The sequence below is a fragment of the Eptesicus fuscus genome, chromosome 15 (genome assembly GCF_027574615.1).
Source record: "Eptesicus fuscus isolate TK198812 chromosome 15, DD_ASM_mEF_20220401, whole genome shotgun sequence".
Lineage (NCBI taxonomy): Eukaryota > Metazoa > Chordata > Mammalia > Chiroptera > Vespertilionidae > Eptesicus > Eptesicus fuscus.
The window spans coordinates 37,474,746-37,494,224 of record NC_072487.1 but is presented as its reverse complement, the minus strand read 5'-3'; the positions used below and the strand labels follow the sequence as shown (position 1 = coordinate 37,494,224).

Sequence of the window (19,479 nt, the reverse complement as noted above, 5' to 3'; positions counted from 1 at the left end):
TGAGCCAAACCAGCCAGGGCTGTCTTTACTTTTTTATGTCAAAAGTTTTCAAAACTTTTTTTTACTGATTGATTTTCAGAGAAGGAGACAGAGACACAGAGAGAGAAACACTGATTTGTTGTTCCACTTATTGATGCATTCATTGGTCACTTTTTGTAAGTGCCCTGACCGGGGATAGAACTCACAATCTTGGTGTATCGGGACAACACTCTAACTAACTGAGCTACCCAGGCAGGGACTATGTTGAAATATTTTAAATTGACATTACACTCTTAACAAGGCAAAATGTATGCTGCACACATATCAAACTGACAGAAATTCAACAATCTGATACCAAATGTTGGAAACGATGCAGAGCACTGGAACTCTGATACACTGCTGTGGGGAAGGGAGATGGCAGTCCTTCTGGAAAGACAGCTGGCACTGTAGCATTACTGATGCCCTTGACCACTGCTAGATTCATATATACAAAAATGTGTACCAAGAAATAAGACGTGTACCAAAAACAAGTATAACAATGCTCTAAGCAGTATTGTTTATAATAGGGGAAAAGTGAGATAACTCAAATGTCCGTCAACATTATAGAATATAAAATAAATCGTGGTGCATAAATACAATAGAATAAAACAGAGACATCTCAATGAACTAGTAACAGCTTTTGCAACAACCTGAATCAATCTCACAAATTTCATATTAATAAAATAAAGAAGAGGTACAAAATAACGTGCATAAGTGTATTCAAAACTAATGCTTGCCACTTATTTTTAAATGGTTCAGCAAACAAAATATATATCCATATCCACCTATTCAGATACAAACAAAATGGGCAAACTGTTAACAAATATGAATCTAGGTAGGATTATACAAAGGTTCATTGCATTATTTTGCTACTTTTCTTTAGGTTTGAGATTTTTCATAATAAAAAGAAAAACTTCAAAAATCAGATAAAGCTAATTTACATTGTTTAGGAGTAGTTTCTTCATCTGTGTGATAGATGTATGAATTTTCTTTATAGGTATTTACTAAACTATACATATTATTTTATGCAATTTTCTGTATGTATATTTTATAAAAGAAAAAAGGTTAAAAATGTGATGATAAAAATATATTTTAAAAAACTGCTACATACTTGTTACACATTATTATTTTAAAAATTAACTTTTTGCTTTATAAAGCAACCAAACATTAAGGAGGCTTTTTTAATGAATAATTTACTTGAGATAAATTTATCAAAAGGTACATACCTGAGGACCAATTTTTGAGGCTAACAATAATGTCATCTGATTTTTTCTATGAGATAGTTCTTACAGAACCATCAATTCTGAATCTTATTACTTTGATATTCTTCTACATAATTCCCATGAACTGCATTATGATACCCCAATGTTCACTTGGCAGATCTTTTAGCATACGCTACTTGGAAATTTATTGTAAGAAAACTCTGCATAAGTTTTATAATTGTTCAAATATTATACACAATTTATATTGTCCAGGTATAAATGTTATCATTTTCTATAGGTCATTCTAAATTCTTTATTAGGATTTCACAGTATTTTTCTGTAAAACCCTCAAAGTCTAAAATTGTTCAAAATTTCATGTTTTCACACTGATTTTTAATATATTAATCTATTTGACTGTCATCTTCTTCTGAGTCATCTAAATCAATATTAAAATCTAAATCATCACTTTCTTTTTTATTTCTTCTGCAGCTTCTTCTACAATTGGAATGCGGATTATTTTCAATGTTTTCTGTCTTTTCTGGTTCTTTATTAAACCTAAAGATGGAAGGAAAAACCTCGTTATTTCCCAGGCTTTCACTATTTACTTGTGTAGTGAAAATAACTTTACACTACATTTCCTGATTAACAGAAGCCTAATGAAATAAGTAAAGAGAAAAAAATCCTTGAAGACTAAGTTAAAACTCAACGAATTATATTATTATAATTCTTTAATGTCTTTTTCAATATATAATTATTGACTGTTGTCAAAAAAGTAGGCTCAAAGAAATTAATGCATGATGTCCAATAAAGAAAAGTAGTTACATAATAAGGAACTTTTAAATAATGAGTAATGAATATGAACATCACAGATAAATATTTTAATTTCCTAAAAATATAAAGTTTCACTTACAAAGTTTCACTTCAATCTGTAATGATAAATTAAGACTTTTTTCTATTAGGCAGAAAAAGTCTACATTAGTGTGATACACTGAAACTTACTAAGACCCTCAGAGCTAATGAACATTTCCTTAAATAAAATTCGCTTACCAATTACTAAAACAGTAAAACCCAAACATAAAAGAAATACTCACGGAGTAACAATGTCTTCTTTCTTTCCACATTTTGCGCAAACTTCAAGTTCACAGGCACATGGTCTACACATTATGTGATAAGAATCTTTCACTGTCTTTTGTAAACATTTAACACTAAAAGTAGAAAATGAAATCAAACATTAATTTTTACTAATTACCTAAGATGTATGGTATTTGATAAAATGAGGAAGTAAAGCTAAATGACTAGATAAAAAGCCCAAAAATCAAAACTCCTAAATTCCAATCTCAGAAAAAGGAGGCATATATAAAACTTTAGACGATAATAAAAAAAGAAATTCCAATCTCAGGTATTTATCTTATATAACTTTACATTAAATAAAGCATTTCTAGGTAACAGGTTACAGATGTACTTGAGATTTATCTGCTTTCATAATGCCTAAAAAATGTCATCTGCAAACAGTGACAGTTTTACTTTTCCCTTTCCAACTTGGATGCCCTTATTACTTTTTCTTACCTAATTACTCTGGCCAGGACTTACAATACTATGTTGAATAAAAGTGGTAAGAGTGGGCATTCTGTCTTGTTCTGATCTTACAGGAAAAGCTTTCAGCTTTCTACTGATGAATATGATGTCAGCTGTGGGCTGACATCTATTAAGATGATCATATGATTTTTATCTTTCATTCTGTTAATGTGGTGTATCACATTCATTGATTTGTAGATGATAAACTACTAGTATCCTTGCATTCCTGGAACAAATCCCACTTGATTATGGTATATGATCCTTTTAATGTACTGTTGAATTTGATTTGCTAATATTCTGTTAAGGATTTTTGCTTATATATTAGTCAGGAATATTGGCCTGCAATTTTCTTGTGGTATCCTTGTCTAGTTTTAATATCAGTGATGCAGGCCTTATAAAATGGGTTTGGAAGTGTTCCCTCCTCTTCTATTTTTTGGAAGAGTTAAGAAGAGTTGGTATTAATTTTCTTAGAATGTTTGGTAGAAATCAGCAGTGAAGCTGTCTGATCTTGCACTTTTGTTTGTTGGGAATTTTTGATTATTGATTCAATTTCTTTACTAGTAATCCATTCAGATTTTCTCTTCCTTAATGATTCAGTCTTGGCAGATTGTATGTCTAGGAATTTATCTGTTTTTTCTAGGTTGTCAAATTTATTGGTGTACAATAGTAGTCTGTTGTGAATCTTTGTATTTTTTGTGGTATCAGTTGTAACATCTCTTTCATTCTGGATTTTATTTATTTGAGTCTTCTCTTTCTAGCTAAAGATTTGTCAATTTTGTTTATGTTTTTAACTAATCAACTCATTAATATTTTCTATTGTCTTTTCAGTTTCTGTTTCATTTATTTCAGCTCTGATCTATGTTAATTCCTTCTTTCTAATTGCTTTGTACTTTTTTCTTCTTTCTCTAGGTCCTTGAAGTATAAAGTTAGGTTGTTTGTTTATTGTTGTAAGCAGTTATTGGTGTGAACTTCTCTCTTAGAACAGTTACTGTTGCATCCCAATGTTTTGGTATGTTCTATTTCCATTTTCACTTATCTCAGGGTATTTTTTAAAAATTTCTCTCGGATATCTTCTTTGACCCATTGATTGTTTAATAGCATGTTGCTTCTTCTCCACAAATTAGCAAATTTTATGGTTTTCTTCTTGTAAACTGATTTCTAGTTTCATACTATTGTGGTTGCAAAAGATGCTTGATATAATTTTAATCTTCTTAAATTTTTACCACTTGTTTTGAGGACTAACATATGATTTATCCTCAACAATATTCGATGTGCACTTGAGAATAATGTATATTCCATCGCTTTAGGATAGAATGTTCTGCATACCTATAATAATAAAAGCGTAATATGCTAATTAGACCGGACAGCTGAACGACCTTCCCGATGAAACTGGGGCTGCGAGGGCCGAGGCCCGAGGCAAGCTGCCATGGCTGCGAGGGCCGAGCCCCTTGCATGAATTTCGTGCATAGGGCCTCTAGTATCTGTATAATATTGTTAAAATGCCCATACTACTTAAAGCAATATACAGATTCAATGCAATCCCTATCAAAATCTTGATAACATTTTTCACGGAAATAAAAAAAAAAAATCCTGAAATTTATATGCACAAAAGACCCCATATAGCCAAAGCAATATTGAGAAAAATGAACAAAGTTGGAGGCATCATGCTCCCTGATTTCAAACTACATTACAAAGCTATAATGATCAAAATGGTATGATAATGGCATAAAGAGACATACAGGTCAAAGAGAACAGAGAGCCCAGAAATAAACTCACTCATATATAGTCAATTAATTTGCAAAAAAGAAGTCAAAAATATATTAACAGACTCTTCAATAATTGCTGGGAAAACTGGACAGCCTCATACAAAGGAAAAGAAAATGGATCACAATTATACATCATACCCCAAAACTAACTAAAAATGGATTAAAGACTTAAATGTAAGACCTGAAACCATAAAACTTAAAGAAAACATGGGCTGTAAGCAATGATTATTTAAATTTGACACCAAAATTAAAGTTAACAAAAAACAAACAAACAAAATAAGCAAGTGGGACTAAATCAAACTAAAAAGCTCTGTACAACAAAGGAAACCATCAACAAAATAAAAAGGCAACCTACTGAATAGGGGAAATATAAGTAAAACATATTTCTATAAGGGGTGAATATCCAAAATATATAAAGGACTCATACAAATCAATAGCAAAAACAAACAATCTGATTTAAAATTGGGCAGAGAATCTGAATAGACATTTTTCCAAAAACAATAAACAGATGGTCAACATGTATATGAAAAGATGTTCAGCATCACTAATTCTCAGGAAAATGAAAATCAAAACCACAATGAGATTATTCCTTTAAAAAGCTATTATCAAAAAGACTAGAAATAACAAGTGTTGGTGAAGACATAAAGAAAAGAGAACCCTTGTGCACTGTTGGTGAAAATGTAAATTGGTATAGCTAGTGCTATGGAAAAAGTATGGAGGTTCATAAAAAGTTAAAAAATAGAACTACCACATGATTCAGCAATCTACTTCTGGCTATTTATCTGAAGAAAATGAAATCACTAACTCAAAAAGATATATACACGCCCATGTTCATTGCACCATTATGTATAAAAGACAAGAAATGGTTTAACATCGACCTGTGAAGCAGGAGGTCATAGTTCGATTTCCTGACAGGGCACATGCCTGGGTCTCAGGCTCAATCCCCAGTAGGAAGCCAACCAATGATCCTCTCTCATCACTGATGTCTCTCTCTGTCTCTCTCACTTTCTGAAATCAATAAAAATCTATTTTTAAAAATCCACTTTAAACATAAATATATAGTTAAAAAGAAAGTATAGTACCATGACAATGAAGGAATAAATTTTCCAAAAACACACAATATTCCTGAATGTTTATGTACCCAACAACAGGCTGTTAAAATAAATGAGGGAAAACTATGAAATAAAAAGAGAAATAGACAAGTTCATAATTACAACTAGGGACTTCATCTCCTCTCTCTGTAACTAACTGGATAAATAGACAAAAAAAAAAAAAATTCAATAAAGATATAGAACACCTGGTTGACAGAAGACTATGAACCAAATTGACATTTATAGAACGCTCCACCCAACAAGAGCAATATTTCCTTTTCAAGTACACATGAAATATTCTCCAAGATAGATCATATCTGAGCCATAAAACCAACCTCAATAAATTAAAAAAACAAAACAAAACAAAACACACCTGTAAACTTATACGAAATATGTTCTCTTACCAAAGTGAAATTGACTGGAAATCAGTAACAGAAAAATATATGGAAAATGCCCAAATATCTATAAATTAGAACACTTCTGAAGAATCTTCAGGTCAAAGAGGAAGTCACAGAAAAATTAGAAAATATTTTGACTGAATGACAATGAAAACACATAATCAAAATTTGTAGAAAGAAGCTAAAAAAGTTCTTAGGAAATATATATTATTACATGTTTATATTAAACAAGAAAAACAATCTAAACTTCCACCTTAAGAAAATAGAAAAAGACAAATAAATTAAACTAAAAGCAAACAAAAGGAAGAAATATTGATATAAACAGAAAATAATGAAATTGAAAACAGTGAAAATTAATAACACCAAAACCAGGCTCAATGAAAAGATTAATATAATTCACAAACACATAACCAGACTGATCAGGACAAAAAAAGAGAAGAAACAAATTACCAATATCAGGAATCAAAGAAGGGACAGCATTACAGATCCAACAGATATTGAAAGAATAACAATAAAATTTTACTGACAACTCTATGCCCATCAATCAAACAACATCATTGAAATGCACAAATTTGGGAAAGAAACATTATCAAAACTTGCTTAAAAAGTAATACTTAATCTAAAAATTCCTCTATCCATTAAAGAAAAATTTAATCATAGTTAAAAACTCTCCAACTGGTAAAACTCCAGACCCAAATGGCTTCATTGATGAATTCTACCAAACAACTACACTAATAAAAGAGAAACATGCAAATTGACCATCCCTCCGCTATGCCCACCAGCCAATCAGGAGCGAGTATGCAAATTAACCCAACAAAGATGGTGGAGGCCACGGAGCTGGAGCGAGCAGGAGGCTTGGGTTGCCCCCCGCGATGGAGGAAGAGAAGCTTCCTGCCCACCCTGGCCTCCCTTCAAGGAGGGGCTGGAGGAAACAAAAAAAAAAAAAAGGAGGGGCTGGGAGCCTGGGTCACCGGGGGGCATGGCCAGCCTGAAAATGGCCCTCAGCCCCTCACCCATGCTGGCCATGCTCCCCCAGCAGGGAACCTTACCCCATGGGGCGTGGCCGGCCTGCAAACCACCACAGGCCCCTCGCCCAGGCTGCCCCATGCCTGAAGGGAACCCCCACCCTGATCTGGGACACCCTTCAGGGCAAACCAGCCGGCCCCTACCTGTGCACCAGGCCTCTATACTAATAAAAGGGTAATATGTTAATTAGACTGGGAGACCTTCCAGGAGACCTTCCAGACGTTCTTCCGGACAAAGCCATGGTGGCGGGGCTGAGGTAGAGGCGGGAGAGCAGTTGTGGGTGATCAGGCCAGGATGGGATGGCAGTTGTGGGTGATCAGGCTGGCGGGGGGGGGGGCAGTTAGGGTGAGCAGACCAGCAGGGGGGCCAGTTGGGGGCAAGCAGGCCATCAGTGGGGGTCAGTTGGGGGTGATCAGGACAGCGGAGGGGGGGGCAGTTTGGAGTGAGCAGGCCAGCAGGGGGCAGTTGGAGGTGAGCAGGCCAGCAGAGGGGCAGTTGGGGGCGAGCAGGCCGGCAGGGAGGGCAGTTTGGGGCGAGCACACTGGCACGGGGGGCAGTTGGGGGTGATCAGGCTGGTGGGGGGGGGCATTTGAGGGCGAGCAGGCGGGCAGTAGGGGCAGTTGGGGGTGAGCAGGCCAGCAAGCAGAGTGGTTAGGGGCAATCAGGCAGGCAGGCAGGTAAGCAGTTAGGAGCCAGCAGTCCCAGATTGCGAGAGGGATGTCTGACTGCCGGTTTAGGCCCATTCCCTGTAAACCGGCAGTAGGACATCCTTCGAGGGGTCCCAGATTGGAGAGGGTGTAGGCCGGGCTGAGGGACACCCCCCCACCCCACCGTGCACGAATTTCATGCACCGGGCCACTAGTTTAAGAAATAATACTGATTTTATACAAAAACCTTCAAAAAAACAAAACAGGAAGAAACAGTTCCCAACTTATTTGATGAGGCCCTATAGCAAAACAAAACAAACATAAAATTACAGATTAACATAGATATAAAAATCTATGACAAAATGTTTGCAAATCAAATCTAGCAAAATATAAAAAGGATATATATAATGACTAAGTGGGGTTTACCCAAGGGCATGCAATACTAATTCAATATTAATATCAATAAATGTAATTCACCAAATCAGTGTCCTAAGGAAGACAAACCATATGATAATCTCAATAGATGCAGAAAAAGCATTTGACAAAATTTAATAACCATTCAGAATAAAAAGCCTCAGTAAACTATGAATTGGAGGAAAATTCTTCAACCTCATAAAGAGCATCTACAAAGAATCTACAACCAATATCATACTTAATGATAAAAGACTGAATACCTTCCCCATAAAATCAGGAGCAAGGCAAGTATATCTGCCCTCATCACTCCCAGACAGCACAAGATCAAATGAAATAAAAGCCATACAGATTGGAAAGCAAGAAATAAAACTGTGTTCATATAGAAAATCCCAAAGAATCTATTTTTAAAAGTATTAGAAATAAAATGTGAGTTTATTAAAGTCACAATATATAGTCAGTAAACAAAAATAAACTGTATTTCTACATTGTAGCAATGACCAGTGATTTTCTGTAAAAATTGACAAGCTGATTCTAAAAGTTATTTTTTTTAAAAAAGCTAAGAAACTATAATAGTCAAAACCACTTTCAAAAAGAAAAAAAAGGTTGGAAGATTCTCCTGACTGGATTTCAAGACTTACCATAAAGCCCCAGTAATCAAGATAGTGTGGTTGGTGACAGACACACAGATTAATGAGATAGAATGGAATCCAAAAATAAACCCATACATATGTCAACTAATTTCCAACATAGGACAACGGGAATTCAAGGAAGAAAGGGTAGCTTTATCAACAAATGATGCTGGAATAATTGAAGAGCCATAAAATCAACAGGAAATGAGTTATAAACCCAAATATAAAAGCAGAAAATATTTGCAAAACACATATCTGATAAAATAGTTATACTCAGGATATAAGAAAACTTTTAAAACTCAGTAATAAGTAAACAAAACAACTCAATAAAAAATTAGCTAATGAACAGAAAGAACTACCCCAAGGAAGAAATAGTGATGCCAAATGAGCACATGAAAAGGTGCTTAGCACCAGTGGTCATCAGAGATATGCAAATTTTAATCACACTGAGATTCAGCTTACGGCTAAAATATCTGGAACTCTCAAACTATTGATGGGAATGTAAATGGTATAGCCACTCTGGAAAAGTTAGACAGTTCAATATAAAAACAACCTTACCATACAATCCAGCAATCTCACTGCTACGTATTTGCCCCGCCAAAAATGAAAACATATGTTCACACAAAACCTGTACATAAATGTTTATGGCAGTGTAATTCATAACCACCAAAAACTAGCAAAACCTAAATGTCCATCAACTGGTAGAATGGATGAACAATTGGTGGTCGAATCAGTGGAAAAATAAGTTTGGATTAGGAAAATTTTCAGTGTTGTATTGTTTTTTTTGCTTTAATTTTTTTTAAAGTTTTAAAATAATTTTAAAGAAAACCTATTTTGGCTAGGTTCATTTCAGGATTTAAGAAAATTACAATGTTTTCATTTCTCTATGTTGTTTCACACCAGGGACTTCAGGGGTAAACCAATCCTTAATTATCTAAATAGCTAATTCAGGGATAAAACTATTTACTGAATTGTCAAAGTTAAAATTTACATGTAAACTAGGCATAAAAATGGGATCTCCTGTTTTGAAATCTGAAGTCAAAAGATCACAGATTCTACATTCTAGCCCAACTAATCCCCAAAACAGTGCCTCAAACACTGGCTCAATCACCTGCATAGCTTATTCGAATGCAGATTAATGGCTACACCCATTATTTACATAATCAGAATTTTGGGAATGGGTCCCAATCTGTCAGTTAAACTCTTTAAGACATTCTTATGCACACTGCCACTTGTAAACCCCTGACTGGATCAAAGAAATACTTCCTTGATGTGGGGGCTTTCTTTCCAGTGTTCCCACTGCTGGCTGAGACTGTAAAGGCCAATTTGGAGAAGAGAAGGAATTCTATTGCTGAAACAGATTATTCTCTTTTCAAATTTAAATTCATTCTGAAAACCGGTTAGGTTATATTAAGCTAGTACTTCTATGACTATAAATATACCTATTTGTAAGGAGATACACACGTATTTTATAACTGGCATGTTTCCTCATGTTTGTGAAAATGTAAATTATATACATTTTTAGATGTGTACCATCTTCCCAGTTTCTGTCACAGAAGTGGGACCTTGATGTGCCTTCTCTTTCAAAACTCTTAATCCATGCTTGACATCCTCACTGGAAGTAGAATGAGAGAAGGTCTGAAAGTAATTGAGTTTCTGGATTTTTTTTTTTTTTTTTTTACCACAATAGTATATCTGCCTAGCCTTTGAATCTTGATCTTAATAATTAAATGGTTTAGATGTTATTTTAATGATACATTATATGAATTCCAAATTGTCATAAAACTCATGAAACACACTGAAACATCTTTAAAATAACTGCAAATTATTGAACCACTCCTGAGAATGTGTTTTTCATATAAAATACATAGTAAGGAGAGACTTTAAAATCACCTAATATAAGTTTTACCTAATTTTCCTTAAAAAATAACTATATTTAGAAAATTTTGTGAGTACATTGCAAAGAGAACTTCAGATATTAAAATAATGATGGTTTTGCCTTTTTTTCATTTCTCCATAGCATATAATTCCTAGGAAAATCAAACAATCTTGACCATTCATATACCACAAGTAATTATTTTAATGAAAACTGTGTTCAAATAAAAAACACAGGTCATTCCTATAAACCATGTTTACTAACAAAGGAGATAGTAATACCCTTTTTTAGAATGTTATTTTAAAAGTAAAAAGACATTTACCTTTTTATAATGAAAAACACAAAAAAGTAATTAAAAGTTAAAAAATGTTCATTACATATTTAAGGATGAAAATCAGAGACAAAATTTGAAGTTTTCAATGGACCACTTGTCTCACTAATATTTTTATTTTAAAAGTTATTTTTCATTGGAAAGTTATTGATATTAACACTTTATGGGCATATGTTATTTATATTCATATTATTTATTAAATAATTAAATAATTATTTTTAAATATGTCTTATTCATATCTAATATAAATATCAATATACATAAAACCCATATACATATATAAACCAAGTTCTCTGTGGTCCTCAGTCATTTTTAAGAATATAAAATGGGCCCTAACCGGTTTGGCTCAGTGGATAGAGCGTTGGCCTGTGGACTGAAAGGTCCCAGGTTCGATTCCGGTCAAGGGCATGTACGTTGGTTGTGGACACATCCCCAGTAGGGGTTGTGCAGGAGGCAGCGGATCGATGTTTCTCTTTCATCAATGTTTCTAACTCTCTATCCCTCTCCCTTCCTCTCTATAAAAAATCAATAAAATATATTAAAAAAAAAGAATATAAAATGGTCCTGAGAACACAAGCATGAGAACCAGTGATATCTATATATACAAAAGCCTAATATGCAAAGTTTCCCTCTGGGCGGGAGTTAGACCAACTGAGCTCACTATGATGTGTGCTGACCACCAGGGTGCAGTGCGGAACAAAGGAAGGCCCTGGCCGGCATCGGCAGCCAGGAAGGGAGGCCCCGGCTGGCAGCCGGCAGCTGCTAGGGACCCTACCCATGCACGAATTTCATGTACTGGGTCTCTGGTATACAATAAATATCAATGGGGAAAAGAATTGATCTTATATTTCTAGTACTTACTAGAAATAAAAGGCTTACTTTACTCTGCCACAACTCTTCTGGCACTGCCTCCAGTTCTTGGTTATATTATTGCACTTTAACCTTTATCATAATTAAGCTCCACTTGTATACTCTCACATATTCGATGACTAAGTGCTTTTGTAAACAGTGAGCTGTGCTACTCCACCCTTACTGTGCAAATAATAGAAACCTAACATTGACAGAAATCCACAACACATTTCCTGCAAGGGCTCTAAGTAATCTGTGCTAACAGAGAAAGATTCTGAAACTATACTAAGGAATTACATCATATGCTACTTAGAAAATGTTTTTAAGAAAACAATATCCCCAAATTCCAAGAACTTTGAAAGTTATAATTCACTTTCCTGTGTCCCTAAATGAGGTGTTTGAAAATAAGTAGAAAGATCAAACCAACTTTCCCCTTCCTTCCTTCCTTCCTTCCTTCCTTCCTTCCTTCCTTCCTTCCTTCCTTCCTTCCTTTTCTCTCTCTCTCTCTCTCTCTCTCTCTCTCTCTCTCTCTCTCTCTCTCTCTCTCTCTGTTTCTTTTTAATTGATTTGAGAGACAAAGGGAGGGAGGGAGAGAGAGACACAGAGAGAGAGAGAAACATTAATCAGTTGTCTCCTGTACACAACTACTGGAGACCAAACCCACAACCTGGGCATGTGCTCTGACCGGGAATGGAACTGGTGACCTTTTGGTGCACAGGCCACTCAACCAACTGAGCCACACTGGCCAGGGCTGGACGAACTTTTCTTGTTGCAGTAGATTTGATTAGAATAATTCTTAAGAGTATATAATAATTCACCTCTGACCAAGAGTAGTTTAGGAAAAAAGAGAAAATCAAAATCATTACACTTTAGGTCAGGCAATTTTAAATCAAACCTTGCTGTATCAATATTAATGTCAAAAAGTAGGCTTCATACACAGGTGAGCGATTGATGACACTAATGAAAACACTTTTACCTTTAATTAGTATGTTCAAAGCAGATAGAAAATCTTCTTTGTGACAGACAGCACTGATTAATGTTCATGGATCAACATCCTATATAATAAAAGCCTAATATGCTAAGTGTCTGGTCATCCGGTCGGCTGTTCAACCACTCAAAGCATAATATGCTAATGATATGCTAAGACTGCTCAACCGCTCGCTATGACGTGCACTGACAATCAGGGGGCAGACAGTCGACTGGTCGACCAGTAGCTATCACGTACACTGACCACCACGGAGAGATGCTCCGACTGGTAGGTTAGCTTGCTGCTGTGGTCTGGCAGATCAGGTCTGGCCAACCTCCCATGATCCCCACACCCACCCCCCCGGCCCCAATCGTGCACCGGTGGGGTCCCTTGGCCTGGCCTGCGCCCTCTCACAATCCGGGACCCCCTGGGGGATGTCAGAGAGCTGGTTTTGGCCCAACGGCGGAACGACTGGTCGCTATGACGTGCACTGACCACCAGAGGACAGATGCTCAATGCAGGAGCTACCCCCTGGTGGTCAGTGTGCTCCCACAGGGGGAGCGCCGCTCAGCAAGAAGCCCTGGCAAGCACAGCAGTGGTGGCGGGAGCCTCTCCTGCTTCCATGGTAGCGCTACGCATGTCCCCTGGGGAGCGGGCCTAAGCCAGCAATCAGACATCCCCTGAGGGCTCCCAGACTGCAAGAGGGCGCACGCCGGGCTGAGGGATGAATTTCGTGCACCGAGCCTCTAGTTATATAATAAGAGGAAATATAAATGAATAAATGACAATTTATGTGGAACCCCCAAAAGATATACAGGGACAGCTCGAGATTAACTGCATTGTCTATTAAAGAAAACAGGGTTCTTGATTATCTTTCCCTCCATTCTCTGGTGCCTTCCTCAAAATGTTTTCTATAAACATTGTTTATAGGAAGTGCTCTTCTACTTTTAATTTATAACTTAAAAAAATTGATTTTAGAAAGAGAAAGGGAGAGAGAGAGGAAGGGAGAGAGAGAAAGAGAGAGAAACACACAGAGAGAAACATTGATTTTTGTTGTCCCATTTATTTATGCATTCTTTGTTTGATTCTTGTATGTGCCCTGAACCCATAACCTTGTTGTATCTTGAGGTCATTCTAATCAACTCAGTTGCCCAGCCAGGGCCTAATTTATAACTTTTCTAAATCTATCTCTCCTGTTTTCACTCCATCATTAGTCTGCAATTTTACCTTATGCCCTAAAAACAAGTAATTAATGCCAATAGATGGACAAAGACTCTAGTGCCAAAGAATGAGTGCAAGGTACTGCCATAAATATGACCTCAAGCTGGTGAGTATATCTGGTGCTCTCGGTGTATTAATTTGCTTTCTTTGATAAATGAGTGCAGTGGTCCTCTTTATTAAGCAGAAATTTAGGAGTACAAGCTTCTTTCCTTTAAAAATAAAGGGTTAAAGAATGCTGGCAAGGGTGTGGAGAAATTGGAATCCTTGTGCACTGTGGGTGGGATTGTAAAATGGTGCAATCACTATGGAAAAAGTATGGAGAGTCCTCAAAAACTTAAAAATAGAACTACTGTATGATTCAGCAAGAGTCTTAAAGAGATATTTACACAATGTTCATAGCAATATTCACAATAGGCAACAGACGAATGATAAAGTGAAAACAGAGAGACAGATTTAGTAAAAAAAAGTTATAATTTACGCCCTGTCTAGGCAGCTGAGTTGGTTAGAGTGTCCTCCCAAAACACAATTGTGAAAGCAACACAAATGTCCATCAGGGGATGAATAAACTGTGCTGTACACACACACACACACACACACACACACACACAGCAATATTATTCATCCTTAAAAAGTAAGGGAATTCTATCACGTGCTACAACCCAGAAGAGCCTTTAAGACATTATGCTTAGTGAAATACACCGGTCACAGAAGGACAAATACTGTATAAATTTCATTTATATGAGGTCTTTAAAGTAGTTAAATTCATAGCAATACAAAGTAGAATGGTGGTTACCAGGAGATGGAAGGAGCAGACCAGGGAGTTGTGGTTTAATGTGAATAGTTTCAAACTTGCAAGATGAAAAAGTCCTGGAGATGTGTTGCACAGCAACGTGAATATTCTTAACATTACTGAACTATCTACACTTAAAAATGCTTAAGATGGTAAATATTATGTTGTATGTTTTTTACTACCACCAGAAAAGTAGATAAATGTTAACTTTAAAAAAAAACAGGGCTGATCTAAAAAAGATTATCTTGAAGGTCAGAGTTTGGCTAATTTGATTGAAAAACTTTTGTAGTAAAGAGGGAGCCAGCATATTGTTAGAGAGGTAAATCACGGAATGGCATGACTTGTTAGCAACATCTCATCCCCCTCTATCTCATTTTCTCCCCAATAGAATTATTTTTTGTTTTCCCAGGCTCAACTATCCCATACTCTATAGTAGACATATAAAAGCAGGACTTCTCTGGGAACAAAGCTCCCCTCCTGCTGCTAGAAACCCAACTCTTCCCCATAGAAGGCCTTAAAACATTTATGTGCAACAAGCCTTTTAAAAACATTCATTTACTCAAACTCCAGACCAATGGAGGTATCTATAATAATAAAAGCGTAATATGCAAATCGACCAAACAGCCAAACAGCAGAACCAGTATCTGAATGTAAAATTTGTTTCTCTAAATACATGTTTGTTTTTTTAGAGGTAGGATTTAATAAGTATAAATCCTAACAAAAGAAAAATTTAATTTGTAAGTGATTATACTTGATCAAAGCTTCAGTGGGGGTCTAAAATACATACAAATACTTTTCCTCCCACTTTTTCTAAATTCTTCTGGTTTGGCTAATAACCAAATTAAAAAGATAGAGATTAACAGGAGAAAATAAAGTTTAATACATGCACATGGGGAATTCACATAGACATGATAAATCCATAAAAATTCCAAAGACAGTGAGGCAACATTGGGTATGTAAGACATTTCTGGATAAGGAGAAAAGGGGGGATAATAGATTTCAGAAGTGAGAATGGGCAATTTACAGGTAGTTGAGGAAGACAAAACATCCCTGGCAGGAAAATCCGTGCGAGGTGACTCAGACACAATGGGGCACAGTGGGTACCTAGCTAACAGGCACCTGCCTGACGTTCTCTTGTTTACCCTACTTAATTCAAATTGGGCTAAGGGGAATATCATAAGATCTCCTTCCAGAAGCTGGGTTCTTTGTCTGAAACTCTTGGGCAGGGAAGGGGGGAGGGTCAAAGGTTCTTTCTGGGTCTTTTGTTTCTTAATAAACAGCTTAAAAATCAACATCCCAAAAAGCAGCTTCAGGGTGGCAGAATTTTGACGCCTTCACATCCCATCAAGCATCTTTCATCACTGCATTTAAATCCCTTACAATGTTGGTCAAGTCTTAATATGCAGAGAAAGCAAGGTGGATATAGATGAGTTATCCTTTCTACAAGTCTCTCAATGCTAGATTAGAGTTTGAAAGCTGTGCTTTCTGAAATGCCTCCTGTGTCACATATTCAGTGTAATCTGAAATTCATAATGTTCTAGGCCAGACAGGTGACCTCTTAAGTAACACGTTTGGACCATGTTTGGACTAGTAGTTTCTTAGTCTCTCATTACCCATCATTTGTTTTGCAATACCTAAGGCTTCTTTATTTCTAGAGATCTTCCTTTAGGCCTTAATGTCATGTTATCTGCATTTTGGTACTTATACAATATATTTTATTTCCCTCATTTTACACTCACCACCAGCTATTTTATGGCTAACCTCATCTGCCTCAGGGTGAAGCAGCTCCTGAGGTCTTCATCTCCTGGACCTAACTGAGGTCTCTCAACGCCTCTGGGTTACACTATACTGCCTAGGCAGTGGCAACATCACCATGAACTTCCCTGACTCCAAGTTATAGATTCACAAAACGTCTGACATAATTTTTCAATAAAAATAAACAGCAAAGGTTATATCATGTTTATTTTTTAGACTAACCTTCCAAACTTTAAGTAAAACTTCCTCCCATGAAGGAAGAGAAAATACATTTAAGGAAGTTGCCACTACTACTCAAAAACTAAAAGGAAAATAAAGCAACAATGCATAACTGTGTTCTAAATAGCTTCTACCTAGACTACCAAACTAAAACTCAGAATGTAAAAACACTATCACATACATTAATGCTAACTTTTATATTTCAAATGATCACTTTTCTCTTTTAGGCAGAAATTACCCTCCAGTGTGGCCCTTATTCATTCAGCTGAGCTAAAGGATATAAGGGAACAACATTAGGATGCACATAAGGCTGATAAAACAAAATCCCAAGAATTAAAGAAAAAGGCTGAGGGATAGAAGAATGAGAAACAAAGTCCAATATCTTTTCATTTAAACCCAACTATTCAAAGGAATTAAATTATAAGTTATCAATTTAGCAGTTTATTTATGATACTCCAGCTCAGCCATTTCAGTAATCTTCATGGGTTGCATTAAAAAGTCAGAGCTGTTTTAAGGCCCCCTTGGTAGAGATGATCCATAGTAAATATTGTTACCTCATCAGTGAGAAGTAGACTTGCAAAACAAATATTCCCCTCTCTGCCCTAACCCACCTTTTATGCACAAGAGTCTATAAAAATGGTGCATTATTACTTATGGAAGAATGGGTCAGGGAATGATCAATCCAGTTTTTCAATCTATTTGCCTTCACAAAGCAGGATTCAGCATATAAGATAAAATTGTACATGGGACAATGGAATTTTTTTTTTCTATATACCTTAATATTTATTTGAATACAATTTTGAAAATTGGGGAATGAAATAATTAACTATATGATACTGGCAAGGTAATTAATAAACTTAACTCACCATTTTTTAGGCTTTGACAATGGTTTGTATTTGCTGTATTTTACACGCCATTCAAGAACTTCTTTACAGCGCTGACATACTCCATCATGAAGTTTGGTATTAATTTTCTAAAAAAACAAAGAGAAAAGCAAATTGAGAATTTCATCTGTGAGCTAGCATTGCAAACCCCATGAACAAGGCACACAAGAAAGTTAAGTTTTTTAAAAACAGCAACCTAACTGTAATCTGTGTTAATGCCTTATATGTATTTTTATGTACATTCCTCAATTTGCTTCTTTACAAAAGCAAAGATTCTTAACTGGTGTTCCTCAGAAACATCTAAGAAACTTTTTAACCTGCAGGAGTATTTTGAGAAAGTCCTCACCATTGATTCTGATGTGTGCATATGTTAAAACTCAAACTGTACAGTTATGTGCATTTTACTGTATGTAAGTTATACCTCAATAAAAATGTAATAATAAAGAAAACCTAATTCACATTTTAAGATTTGACAATTCACACTTTACCATTGAAAAATGAGAAATTAGATTTAGAAATGAGATCGTTCTAAATTGTCAGTCTATAGTGGAGACTATGAAACTTGAGAAAGGAGTGCCAGGGAGAAGCAGTTGCAAGCAAGAAGACATTTAATTACTCAATTGAATCCTTTTGTATTCTCATGTAAAGGAAAATGTTTTAGAAAAGTTACCTTGCTTGTCCTGACCGGTTTGGCTCAGTGGATAGAGTGTCGGCCTGCGGACTCAGAGGTCCCAGGTTCGATTCCGGTCAAGGGCATGTACCTTGGTTACAGGCACATACCCGGTAGGAAGTGTGCAGGAGGCAGCTGACTGATATTTCTCTCTCATCAATGTTTCTAACTCTATCCCTCTCCCTTCCTCTCTGTAAAAAAATCAATAAAATATATTTCTTTTTAAAAAAGAAAAGTTACCTTGCTAACCTTGTTTCTTCAAGACAGAAAATAAATACTCATATGCAGTAAATATCAGTGGTGGGAAAAGGGCTTTAGGAGGGGGAAAACCCCATTTTTATTATAATTTTCTTTTCAAAGTGTGTTGGGAATTAAGGAGAATGGAAATTTTTTAAATGTGTTGTGTTCTCCATAATAGTTTTATATTTGATAACATGTTCATCTGATTCAGAACCTAGATTATATATTTTCACTAAGTACTCTGAGAATTCTCTAACTTACTTGTGGTGAAAGCCTGGTTTTTGCTTATTGTTGGAATAATGAGTGGAGAACATTTTATGTTTTCTTTGCTTTTATTTCCTTTTTGTGTTTCTCAAGAGGAAAAAGCAAAGCATCACACACACACAAAAAAAGCCGATTTCTGGAAGGTTATTTTTTTAAAATATATTTTATTGATTTTTTACAGAGAGGAAGGGAGAGTGATAGAGAGCCAGAAACATCGATGAGAGAGAAACATCGATCAGCTGCCTCCTGCACACCCCCCACTGGGGATGTGCCCACAACCAAGGCACATGCCCTTGACCAGAATCGAACCTGGAGCCCTTCAGTCCGCAATCTGACGCTCTATCTGTTGCAGAAGACCAAAGAAAACCAAAGACGCTTCTAAGAAAAAGGAGGGACACTGTTTAATACACCGGCGGACTCAGGGAACAGCCTTCCAAATCTGAGTGAAGGAACACGCATGGGGCTTTCCTTTATATCTCCCTCCCTGTGGTCTTTGTCCCACAAACATGGATTATGCTTCCGGTCCTTTTCGAGGGCCTTGCAAGAAGGCCCCCAGGTGTTGGGGATCTCCAGGCCATATCTGGTGGTCTGGACTGGCGCCAGCATTAATAACCCTCCCTCCGGGGCAGTGCACTGTTCACAGTAAC

The 19,479-nt window shown here is 36.2% G+C and overlaps 1 protein-coding gene across 1 annotated transcript in view; it reads right to left on the bottom strand.

Annotated features, from left to right (window-relative positions):
* Window positions 1-1,219: 1,219 nt before the first annotated feature.
* Window positions 1,220-19,479, bottom strand: part of C15H9orf85 (chromosome 15 C9orf85 homolog) — a 44,898-nt gene continuing 26,638 nt past the window's right edge. The window contains exons 2-4 of the mRNA XM_008142079.3: window positions 17,641-17,747; window positions 2,312-2,425; window positions 1,220-1,775 (exon numbers count right to left, since the gene is read on the bottom strand). Coding sequence (XP_008140301.1) covers window positions 1,622-1,775; window positions 2,312-2,425; window positions 17,641-17,747 — 375 coding nt within the window. The 3' untranslated portion in view covers window positions 1,220-1,621. The remainder of the gene's footprint in view (window positions 1,776-2,311; window positions 2,426-17,640; window positions 17,748-19,479) is intronic.